Genomic DNA, 11,961 nt, shown 5'->3' with positions numbered 1-11,961 from the left:
ATGAACTACTACGTTTTAAGTCTCCTCCTGACCTTGGATTTAGCCACTGTGGCCGTCAGTCTGTCTACATGCAGTACTCTGGACATGGATCAGTTCATGAAGAAGCGCATAGAAGCGATCCGGGGGCAGATTCTGAGCAAACTGAAGCTCACGAGCCCCCCGGACAGTTACCCCGAGCCCGAGGAGGTGTCCCGGGACATCATCGCCATCTATAACAGCACGCGGGACCTGCTGCAGGAGAAAGCCAACGAGCGGGCGGCGACGTGCGAGCGGCAGCGGAGCGAGGAGGAGTACTATGCGAAGGAGGTGCACAAAATCGACATGCAGCCCTTTTACCCCTCCGAGAGTAAGTGTGCGTGTGTGTGTGTGTGTGTGTGTGTGTGTGTGTGTGTGTGTTTGTGTGTTTGTGTGTGTGCGTGTGCGTCCGTGCGTGAGAGAGAGAGAGAGAGAGAGAGAGAGAGAGAGAGAACCCGTGCGTAATAGTTAAATGAGTGAAGTAAAAACTATAGTAGATGCACTAATCTATGTGTAACGTTTCGTTGAGCCCGATGTGTGTGGTAGGTATCACGTGTTTGTTTGTGATTATTTTGGAAATACTAAACAACCACCCCTCCCCTCTTGGATTTGAGCGAAGAAAACAGCCATAATGCCTGCGAGCCGCAGATGGGCCCCTAGGGCAGGAGCAGATGGGCCCCTAGGGCAGGAGCAGATGGGCCCCTAGGGCAGCAGGAGCGGTCATACATCAACAGAAAAGTAGCCTGACGTGAACTTCTCCTCCTCGTGAGATAGGTGGAACGGTTTCCTCCTGCATGCCTGGCCCCCGGCGCCGCCGTGAGAAGTTGTTCTTGTATATACAGTAGTCATACGTGGAAGCAGACCACAATGAATCACTGATCCCCACGTTGTTCCCTCTCTCTCACTCCCTCCCAGAAAGAATACCTTGTATTGTGTATGTGGGTGAATTTGTAATATAACAGGCACGTTTTCCTTAATGTTATTTTGAGTCCGAGTATGCCATGCCTGTGTCTCTAGTCTCTGGCATGGCCTATGGTGACAGGGACATTGAAGCACCGTTCACACAGTCCCAATGACTCAGTCAAACACATTAGGCCTATGAGTGGCTCACTGTAGACTCTGATTGTTAGAAGGCTGACAGGCGAATTGTTGATAACACAGACTGCTATAGCCCAAGCCACTTATCAAATCTGATAACTAATTACACTTCAAATACCTTACTATTTACATGGCAGAGGTATGAAGAACTTGCACAACTTTTATGAGACAATGGGGAGATATGGAGATAGTGTGCGTGTGTGTGTGTGTGTGTGTGTGTGTGTGTGTGTGTGTGACAGTCGTTAAGAGTTAGATTTTTATTAATAAGTGTTTGAGACCTCTTAACCCAGCTCCCAGTTACCACAATTACCTAATGTAGTGTTGACCTTACCCCCTCTAGGCTTTCAAGTAATACACCACTGTGTTACTAACTCACTTTTTAAATACACACTCATATTTTCATGGTCATGGTCGTCTAAACACAATAATAATATTAAATGCTGCTATTGTGTCATTAATTCTGAAATTGTTTTTCCCTCTAAAGATCAAATGCAAGTATACACTATGGAGGAAAAATAAATTAGGAGATATTTTATATGCCCCAAGGTATATTTTGCATTAAATATTATCCTTGGCCTGGCCCGTTGTATAAATACGCTAAATATGAATAGCCCTGGCCTGAAGCCAAGTGCAGTCAGGAAGGCATTTACAGGGTATAAATAAGACTGAGTCAACATCCAGAGAAAAAGGCCAGATTATTTTTGAATTGATCTTTATTAATCTTAACTTCTGACATGGCAGCGGTCCTTAGATCTTGGGAGAAGGAATGACAAAGAGAGAGATTGGAGTGACAAAGTGCAAGAGAGAGAGAGACAGAGAGGGAAGGGAATAAGACAGAGAGAGAAACAAAGAGAGAGAGAGTGAGAGAGAGAGAGAGAGAGAGAGAGAGAGAGAGAGAGAGAGAGAGAGAGAGAGAGAGAGAGAGAGAGAGAGAGAGAGAGAGAGAAAGGGACTCAAACTGCCCGTCACTCCCTGAACCAAAGATGATATGGGGTGGCTTTTTTTCTCAACAGTCCACTGGAGACTGTGTGTGCAATCCAGTGTCAAAGTGAATGTCTTTGCCAGCTAATAACACACAGACAAACACACACACAGACACACACACGCACACACACACATACACAAGGGTATCAACCTTATTTGGTAGGGCGCCAGGAAGTCCTCAGAGGCAGCACTGCGGGGCACAACGGCAATGGAACCCACACAAATATGTGAGAGGGGGAGAGAGGGGGAGAGGGGCTGTGGAGTGGGCCGGGGCAAGGGGGTGGGGTGGGGTGATGTGGGGTAGGGGGGGGGGGACAGAGACAGAGCCCTGGCAGAGCCTACTATGCACTATTTAAACCAGCGAGCTACAAGGCATTGTGCATGCTACAGTGTATGCGACTGGTGTCCTGGGCTGTCTGCTCTGCTAGGCTCTGCTCTGCTCTGCCACTTGCTCTGTGGAAAATTCCAGCAGGCAGGAGACCCACTGTTGCTGGGTAGTGTGGAGTCGCTGGTAGAGAGAGAACCTCTCCCCCCCCACCCACGCCCCTCCCATCTCTGCCCCATCTCTATCCCATTGCTCTCTCTGTCTCTTTCTCTGTCTCTCTCTCTGTCTCTCTCTCTCTCTCTCCCTCTCTCTCTCTCTCTCTCTCTCTCTCTCTCTCTCTCTCTCTCCCTCTCTCTCTCATTCCTCTCTCTCATGCTCTTCCCACTGTTTGTTTCCCCTTCACCTCCCACACCACAATCCTCATTTTTTGTCATCACTCACTCTCATAAGTCACTCACAGTATAACATGACACTGGAGTACTGGAGGAGAGTGGAGAGTACTGCCGTAGCGTCCTCTATAAGGTCTTCAACCAGCTGATGCAGCGTTGCCCTGTGTGCTTGCCCTGTATAGGAGCTGAACACACACAGTATACAGTAATGCTGTTCTGGCGTAGGCCTGTCTGCTCTCTAAGTTATTGTACGTCTCCAGTGGGCTATTGAGTTCCCCAGGAACACACTGAACCCACTGTGTGTGTGTGTGTGTGTGTGTGTGTGTGTGTGTGTGTGTGTGTGCGTGCGTTCATGCATGTGTGCATGTGCGTGTGTGTGTGTGTGTGTGTGTGTGTGTGTGTGTAAGACAGGGGGTTGGTTTCTGCTTTCAAGTGTGTCTGCATGTTTTTAGCTGTGTGATATTATGGCATACTGTACTGCATATCTTTGTTAAGCTGTGTGTAGTGAATGATTGGTGTATGTACGTACAGTCTGATTATGTACTGTTTTAGGTTAGAACATCATTCAAAGACATGCAGCAGTTAAAGTTAATAGACTGGTCCAGGGTCCTACAGTATGATATAGCAGCAGCAGCAAAGCCAATCAGAGTTATGCTACATCAGGGGAGGCTGGTGGAGGTGGAAATTAGAGGACAGCCGCTCATTGTAAGGTATGGAATGGAATGAGGAATGGAATGGTATCAAACATGTGTTGCATGGATTACAATGAGTCCATTCTCTGGTTTCTACCTCCAGTAGCATCAACAAAGAGTGTAACTTCTGGTACATGTTAAGGCTCTTGTTACAACTTAACAAAGTAAAGTATAAGCCTACAGCTGTCCTTGGCTTTCTATGATGGTCGATACAGTAGATGAGAGCAGGGTGTACCCACAAACATAACAACAACAACAACAACAACAACAACATTGATACACAGTATTAACATAGCTGGCTGAAGAGTCACTTAACAGGGTCAGTCAGTCAATCAGAACAGCGCAGTCTTATAACATCGCTGGGAATGTTTATCTTTGATGATATGTGGCGTTTCATTACGTTGATGTTTAGTTAAGAATCACACAGCACTGAGGCAGCTATTACCCCACAAATCTACTCTACAGAGGCCAGCGCCTTTGACATTGACATACAGCACCACGCCCTCGGCTGCAAATCTCTTGCGTTTTAGAAGTTGGGCAAATATTTCAAAGCATTTGGAACGAGGTCAGTTGTTGTGGAGGAGTGAACAGAGTCACAGTGGAAAACATACCTGTTGTAGGCGATGAAATGGAGCCCACATGTGGTGTGGTAATCTAAGGCTTTTATGTAGTGATCAGTAATTAGCTTGCCTTCAGGTAACACAATGGGGACATGACTCTTTGAACATCAAGCTTTATGTGGTTAAAAATCCAATAAAAAAACATTCAGGCGGATTTTAATCACTTGAGTTTCTGAGCCGGTTGTGTGTAATTGGCTCGTAACTACTCTCTGATATAGTTTAAAACGCCCCTCTCCAGTTTTTAACAAAGCTTGTTAACACACAACTACTAAAGGTAAATGATTGAACACCGAAGTGACAGAGCAAATGTTCTGGTTGCTACTCCGTGACAGCGTATGTGGTTTTGTAATTCTGCAGTTTTTGCAATTCTGCAGTTTCCTGTCTTTCCAAGTATCACTTTTCTAAAGGTGAGCTAGCCTAGCGTTATGTAGCGACATTCCTCTGCTCAGAGTTTGCAGAGGGGCCATCAGGAAGAAAGGCCCTCTTGTTTGCCAAGTTTGAGTCACAGAATCACTTCTAATCAGGTCTTTAAACTCTGCACAGGAAGGATGTGTCACTTTTATAATCGGAAGCAGAGAGTGTCAGATTTTAAAGACAAACACACAATTATGAATAGATCTGCCTGTAAAGAGATTTAATGGTGTGTGTGTGTGTGTGTGTGTGTGTGTGTGTGTGTGTGTGTGTGTGTGACCGTGTGAGCGTGTGCGTGTGCGTGTGCATGTGTGTGTGAGTGTAAGTGAATGTATGCGTGCATCCCCGTATGTGTGTGTGCGTGCGTCTGTGCATACATGTGTGTGTGTCTACATGAATTGATGTAAATGTGTTTACATGAACGAACAGTTTGGGGCGTCTGTGTCTTTGTTAGTTTGTGTTTGAGTGCTTATGTTTGTGTGTTCTGATGTGGCAGGCCAGCATGTTGAGAGCCTTGTATGTGTTTAGCTTCGTGTGCCTGATGGTGGATGATGGATAGTGTTTAACTAGTCTAAGTGAACACGGGCCTATCTGGCCTATCTCTCCTGCACTTCTGTAAATAAACTCAGTCGTGTGGCTGTGTGTATCGTGTATCATGTATCGCGTATGTGTGTGTGTGTGTGTGTGTGTGTTTGTGTGTGTGTGTGTTTGTGTGTGTGTGTGTGTGTGTGTGTGTGTGTGTGTGTGCGGGCGCACGCACGCATGTTTGTATGTGTCTATTGGTGTTTTTGTGAGTGTGTGTGTGTGTGTGTGTGTGTGTGTGTTTGTGTCTGTGCGTGCCAGGTGTGTGTGTGTGTGTGTGTGTGTTTGTGTGTGTGAGGGGACAGTTGTAAAAACAGCCGAAAAAACAACAGTTGAACGCAAACCCACCCTGGGAGTAGACCGGCGTAGTTTAAACGCTGGAGCGTCGTCAACCGCCTCACGACCACACTGTATTCTCCACGGTGGTCAGCTGCTCCATCAGCCTCTGCACAGAGAGAGACAGATTCCCTCGGCATTCTCTGGCACAGCACCTCCATGAACTGCATGTCCGTCAACGGGAGGCTGGGGGTGGTAGAAATCGGAGAACTCAGAACTCATTGTAATGCATGGAATGGAATGAGCAATGAAACCGTCGCTCATTCCATTCCATGCATTACAAATGAGCCCGTCCTCGGATTTCTACCGCCACCAGCCTCCCCTGATGTCAGTCGGAGTGATCATGGAGCTTCTAGTGTGAATCTGTTGCTTCTTTATCAATAACCTATTTGTGGCTCTGTGTGACATGATTTGCCATGATTTCAAGTCTTCATACTGTAGCTTGTGTGTGTGTGTGTGTGTGTGTGTGTGTGTGTGTGTGTGTGTGAGAGAGTGAGAGAGAGAGAGAGAGAGAGAAGGAGAGAGAGAGGGTTGGGAGCACAGAGCCAGGGGGTATCAGCTCGGCACCACAAGGTTGTTGTTGAGAACGGGGCTCCGTGCGCTCGCTTACGCAAGACCTGGACGCTGCTCCCAGTTGAACCGGAGAACGAACTGTGGCCAAGCTGCATTGCGTAACAGAGGGAGAGAAGAGAGAGAGAGAGAGAGAGAGAGAGAGAGAGAGAGAGAGAGAGAGAGAGAGAGAGAGAGAGAGAGAGAGAGAGAGAGAGAAAGAAAGAGAGAGAGAGAGAGTAAAAGAATAACAGCGGTTCCTCCGTCTCTTTCTGTATTGTTTACAGCAACTCCACAGGTCCTGTGTAAGATGATAGTGTTACTTGAGTGAGTCAGAGTGACTCTGAGGTGAATGAGATTCTAGTGGCTGTGAGCAGAGGAGAGGCTCCAGCCTTTTTAGCCACCATGAGAGAACTGTAGAGTACTGAGCTGGTGATGATGGCAGTGATGTGAGGTCGCATGGCGAGTTAGGCGTTGGTGATGATGGTAGTGTGACGTGATGCAATAGTTTCGCAGAGCAGAGATTATGGTGGTGTGTGTTAGTGTGTGTGTGTGTGTGTGTGTGTGTGTGTGTGTGTGTGTGTGTGTGTGTGTGTGTGTAAGTGTAAGTGTGCCATTTGTGAGTTACTCAAACTGAGTTGGTCAGCAGCACTATTGCTTCTATGCACACACTCTGTCATGCATGAGATCTCTCTCTCTCTCTCTCCATCTCTCTCTCTCTCAATCTTTCTCTCTCTCTCTTTCTCTCTCTGTTGTGTTATGCTGCCTTGGTTGCTCGCTTGTTTTCTGGTTGCCATACACAGCAACAGTGGAGAGGCACCATGTGTCTGTCTGGTGGCTGCAGCTCCAAAGCCCCTCTTCCTTCCCTTCTCATCTCTCATCTCAATGTCTCACACTCACTCACTCACCATTGTGCGCGTGTGTGTGTGTGTGTGTGTGTGTGTGTGTGTGTGTGTGTGTGTGTGTGGGTGTGGGTGTGGGTGTGTGTGTGTGTGGGTGTGTGTGTTGGTCTGTTGCTGGGAAGGAGGCCTGTGGAGACTGACAGGCCTGGGTGGAAGGGGCTTCAAAGCGTTGGGTATTTTTAGTTCTCAGGGATTATGTGCAGAGTTGTTTTCAATTTGCTATTGGCAGGTGAGAGGCTGGGCGGTGGCGTCTGCAGGGATCCAGACAGGCGGTGGGGGGGGGGGCTCTCTTCCGTCTCACATTCCCTCTCTCGGTCACTTTCTCTCACTTTCCTTCTTTCCTTAAAATCATTCTTTCCCCTTCTCCTTCCTCTATTTCCTTCTGTCTATTTATTTCCTTCCCTCACTTGCTGTCTCACTTTTGTCTCTTTTCTCCCCCCCCCCTCCCATTTTTTTTTAAATGTCCACCCCCCCTCTCTTCCCTCTGGTTCCCTCTGTCTGTCTGAGTTTCCCTCTCTCATGTCTCTTTTCTTCTCTCCTCTAACCCCCCCCCCCCCCCCCCCCCTCATTTTCTGTTCGTTCCTCCTGTCTGTCTTCCAACTCTCTCTCTATCTTTCTGTTATTGTTCTTCCTCTTATGTACCCCCCCTACTCCCTCTTTTATCTGGTTCCTATTCCACCAGTCAAGTCAGCATAATGTTCTCTCTTCTCTCTCCTCTTCCACTCATGCTGAACTGGGTTCAAATGTATTTGTCAAATCTTTTCAATTACTGGCTGTGCGTCAAGCCAATGGAATAGTCCCAAATGTGCAAGTTAAACCAAGCACATCTTAAGTCTTTCCAATATTTGACCCTGGGCCTGTTTTAAAGAGAGCCTATTAATGACTTGACCGCCCCCCTTCTCTTTTCTCATTCTCTACTGTTCTCCTGTTTCTCTTTGTCCTCAGAAATCTGTCTGTCCCTCCCTTTTGATCTCCTTTGCATTCCCCTCCTCTCCTCTTCACATCTTCTCCCCCCTCCTCTCTACCCCTCCTCTCCTCTAACCCCTCTCTACCTCCTCTCCACATCTCCTCACTTCTCCTCTGTCCCGCTGTCTACCTCTGCTGTCGACCTCTCATCTCTACTTCTCTCTCTCCTCTCTACCCCTCTCTCATCTCCTATCTTCCCCCTCTCTCCTCCCTACTCCTCTCTATCTACCTCTCTTCTCTCTACCTCTGAGTGGCTGAGAGAGAGAACAGTCCCTCCACAGAGGAAGCCAGGGGAATCCGAGAGCATGTCTTACAGAAGTGAGAAATGCTCAAAAGTAGGTCATATACTTTCCCTCTCCGTCCGTCCCAGCATTTCAGCTTTGCAAACCAATATTTGGTCTCAGTTTCCATTCTCAAATGGTAAAAATTACTCTGAGGTAGCAAACAGTTGCATCCGGTAATTTTACCAAGTAATAAATCTGACTTTTTGGGAATTTGAACAAACATTAGGATATTTTCCTCATAATTCATGGCTTGTAGGACCATTGCAACAATGAAGAAAATGAATCTCCTCGTAAAATATATACCACTTAATGTCATATTTTATTAAAACCACATGCTGTGCCATAAAGGTCTCCACGGTAACTGAAATGTTTTAATATTACACAAAACACCCTGTAATATCATTCTGTGTGAGTGTGAGTGTGAGTGTGTGTGTGTGTGTGTGTGTGTGCGTGTGTGTTTGTGTGTGGGTTGGTGTGTTTGGGTGTGTGTGTGTGTGTGTGTGTGTGTGTGTGTGTGTGTGTGTGAGCACGCCTACGTAATAGCAGTCACAGGTGGAATTATAGGAGCACAGTAGTAGTGGTTATTCCGTTGTTAGATTATATAGCATGGTTTTCATTTCAACCACAGCAACCTCTCACTGCATGAGCAGAGCTGTGCTTGAACTGAGGGCGTTTTTCAGTTGGCGCTCAATCTAGTCATCCTCCAGGCAGGAGACAAGTTGTCATCAGTCGAGTTGTTGAAAACGCTTGAATGAGACATAGTTAGTGAGAGATTAAATCCAGCAAAGAAGGAACTGAATTGGTGAGGTGGGGACTATTTATTTTTTACAGCAGACCATTAGGAAGAGTAGAATGTAGAGTGTGAAGAACTGTATCAACCGTACTCTGCCTAAACAAGCACAGACGGACTCCAAATGAAACAGTTCTGCCCTAAACTGTTTCTTCCTTTCTCGGAGGTCAAATGTTTGTGCACTGCAGGTGTCTCTGTGTCCCGAGCCAAAGCTGGAACCACCCTTTCATGTTGAGCTGAGCCGGGTCAACCCGATGCTATTTACTGTGGCTATGTAAAGTAGAAGCCAGGCAGCTACAGCTGCCACATTCTTCAAACATCCTTCTATAACAAACAGCGACCAATTAAGCCTAGTTAGTGTCATTACACGGGAGTGGAGGGAGAGGAGGGAGAGGAGGGAGAGGAGGGAGAGGAGGGAGAGGAGGGAGAGGAGGGAGTGTGGACAGCTGTTGCTTTCTAGGCTTCTGCTCTGCCTCCCTCCCTTCTTTCTCTCTCAGTTTCTCTCTCTCTCTCTTCAGTCTCAGTCTTTCTCTCTTTTTATCTTACAGTCTCCTTCCTTCCTTCCTTCCCTCCCTCCTTCCCTCCCTCACTCCTTCCCTCCCTCCATCCCTCCCTCCTTCCCTCCCTCCCTCCCTCCCTTCCTCCCTCCCTCCCTCCCTCACTCCTTCCTTCCCTCCCTCCCTCCCTCCCTCCCTCCCTCCCTCCCTACCTCCCTCACTCCTTCCCTCCCTCCCTCCATCCCACCCTCCCTCTCCCTCCCTCCCTTCCTTCATCCCTCCCTTCCTCCCTCCCTCCCTTCTTTGCTCACTCATTTCTTCCCTCCCTCCCTCCATCCCTCCCTCCCTCCCTCCCTCCCTCTCTCCCTCCCTCCCTCCCTCCCTTCCTCACTCACTCACTTACTCACTCAGGACCTCAGAGAATAACAACCTGTGGGTCTTAAGGGCAGGGGAAGACAGCGACAGGGGGTGCGTTCCAATTCTCCAGCCTTTTCCTGAAGTGTGCACTTGTTCACTCTTCCACATGGATTTTAAAAGCACGTGATAACGTGATATGGTGTAATCATGGACTCGAGGGAGATCATTATTTTTCTCCGTTTAGTTAATCCATGACACAGAGTGCTTCAGGGAGCATTTCAGAAGGGAAAGAAAGGGAGGAAGAACTGGGATACAGTAACATCGAGGCCATGGCACGGGAAGTGTCTTTGGGGGTCAGTGGATGACAGATGACAGTGTGTGTGAGAGGAGTGAAGGGTTCTGGGAGGGGTTGCGTTTGGCACCAGTCCCTGTTCCACTGTAGATACTGTACACGTTGAGAGAGCAACTCCCGACCCTGGCTCTGGAGACTCTGATGTTCCTTTTAGGTTCCAACAGCTAAACAGGCAACGTCATGCTTACTGTTTACACCTCTGAAAGCCTGATCTCAGCTGCGTGTGAGAGTGAGGACAAGGCAGCCACTGCTGGCTGGGACAGGACCAGGGTGGGGTTTAATATCAAGGCCAGGGCCAGTGAGACTCAGAGCTCCAGAACTCACTATCACTAACCACACATACACCAACCCCAAATCAACTCCCCAAACCCTATCACCCCCACCACCACTATGTAGATCTGAGAGAATTGACCTAAACTGTTAAATGTTTTTTTTGGGGATGCGGGGGGTTTGTATAATGTGACACAGGTCTAGGGGTTAGGGGGTGATTTAGGATTCAGGGTACATGGAGTTTCTGACGGTAGGCCTGGGGATGTCTGTGGACAGGGCCGTGCTCTCATCTGCAAAGTCTTTGGGGTCCATCAGTTCACACTGGAGGTGTTGCTGTAACCTGACATGGCTCTACTCTGTCAGCAGCGGTGCTGAATGGAGAGAGGAGCCTCTCTTCTTGCCCACCCCCCCCCCCCCCCCTCTCTCCCTCCCCTCTCTGTCACCCCTCAGGAAGGAAGGAAACTCATGTTTGAAGTACCCGAGGACAGGTTTCCTCCCTCTCCTCAGAAGTGCTGCTCTCAGGAAGAAATACAGGGTGTAATATTTGAAATGGAGTGGCCTTCTGAAAGATGTGCCCAGTTCCCTCCTGCCTTGTTTATTTGGACTAAACTGGCTCTGAACTTGATTTACTTTTAATTTTTTCCTTTTCACTGGTATTTACCTATTCACTAGGTACCTTCTTACTGGTGCTCAACACATGTCTAGTAGTGCTTGTGTTAGCAGTCGACTCATGAGTAATGAGCTAGTTATTACTGTGGAATTACAATTTGAATATGTAATATATAAGACACCTGATTATCTGCTCTACCATACAATGGAGTGCTATCACTAATACCTGTATGTTTCTTAAACATTAAGTAATCATACTTGCCTGGCATACCCTCCATATGTAGTTCTGTACCTTCTGCGGGGCAGTATTAATCCATAGCCGCATGCTGTAGCATTTTGCCCTTGGCATGTGATGTCATGGAAGTGATGAGTAATGAAGTAGGGCCTATATGATTAGGGGGATCAGGGTCTGTCTGTTTGCTCTGTATGACAGGGTTCAGGTGACATCATCAGCTACCCCCTCCAAGGGCCTGGGAGGAGAGGAAGTATTGGTCTGGTTAATGAAAGTTCCCCAATTCCCCCTTTATTGTACACACATGCACACGCGCGCACACACACACACACACACACACACACACACATATACACCCCCCCCCACACACACACAGACACACACACACACACACACACACACACCCACAGCCCCCCATGAGTCTGTGCTTGGTGTGTTCTGTGTGACATCACCACGGGGCGATGCTCATACCGACCACAGCGGCGCCAGTTGTGGTGGATCATTCTCATGTCACGTTCATATAAATCATTGGTAATGTGGTTGCTGCCACTGAACCTCAATCAAGCAGCGGTTTGCTTATGGATTCCCCTGGGATTCCCTACTGGATGGGACCATGTCATGAATGTCAGGTTTTATTAGGATCACAGGCATCTCCCTCACTGTGTGTGTGTGTGTGTGTGTGTGTGTGTGTGTGTGTGTGT

The 11,961-nt window shown here is 47.8% G+C and overlaps 1 protein-coding gene across 1 annotated transcript in view; it reads left to right on the top strand.

Moving 5' to 3' along the window:
• The window catches only part of tgfb2 (transforming growth factor, beta 2), a gene marked incomplete at both ends in the record, with an annotated part of 19,378 nt that continues 7,417 nt past the window's right edge, over nt 1-11,961 (top strand). The window contains one exon of the mRNA XM_080540350.1: nt 1-346. Within this exon, the coding sequence (XP_080396476.1) occupies nt 1-346 (346 nt within the window). The remainder of the gene's footprint in view (nt 347-11,961) is intronic.

This window comes from Nansenia antarctica (assembly GCF_963989245.1).
Source record: "Nansenia antarctica genome assembly, chromosome: 10".
Classification (NCBI taxonomy): Eukaryota; Metazoa; Chordata; class Actinopteri; order Argentiniformes; family Microstomatidae; genus Nansenia; species Nansenia antarctica.
This window is presented reverse-complemented; position numbering and strand designations above follow the sequence as displayed.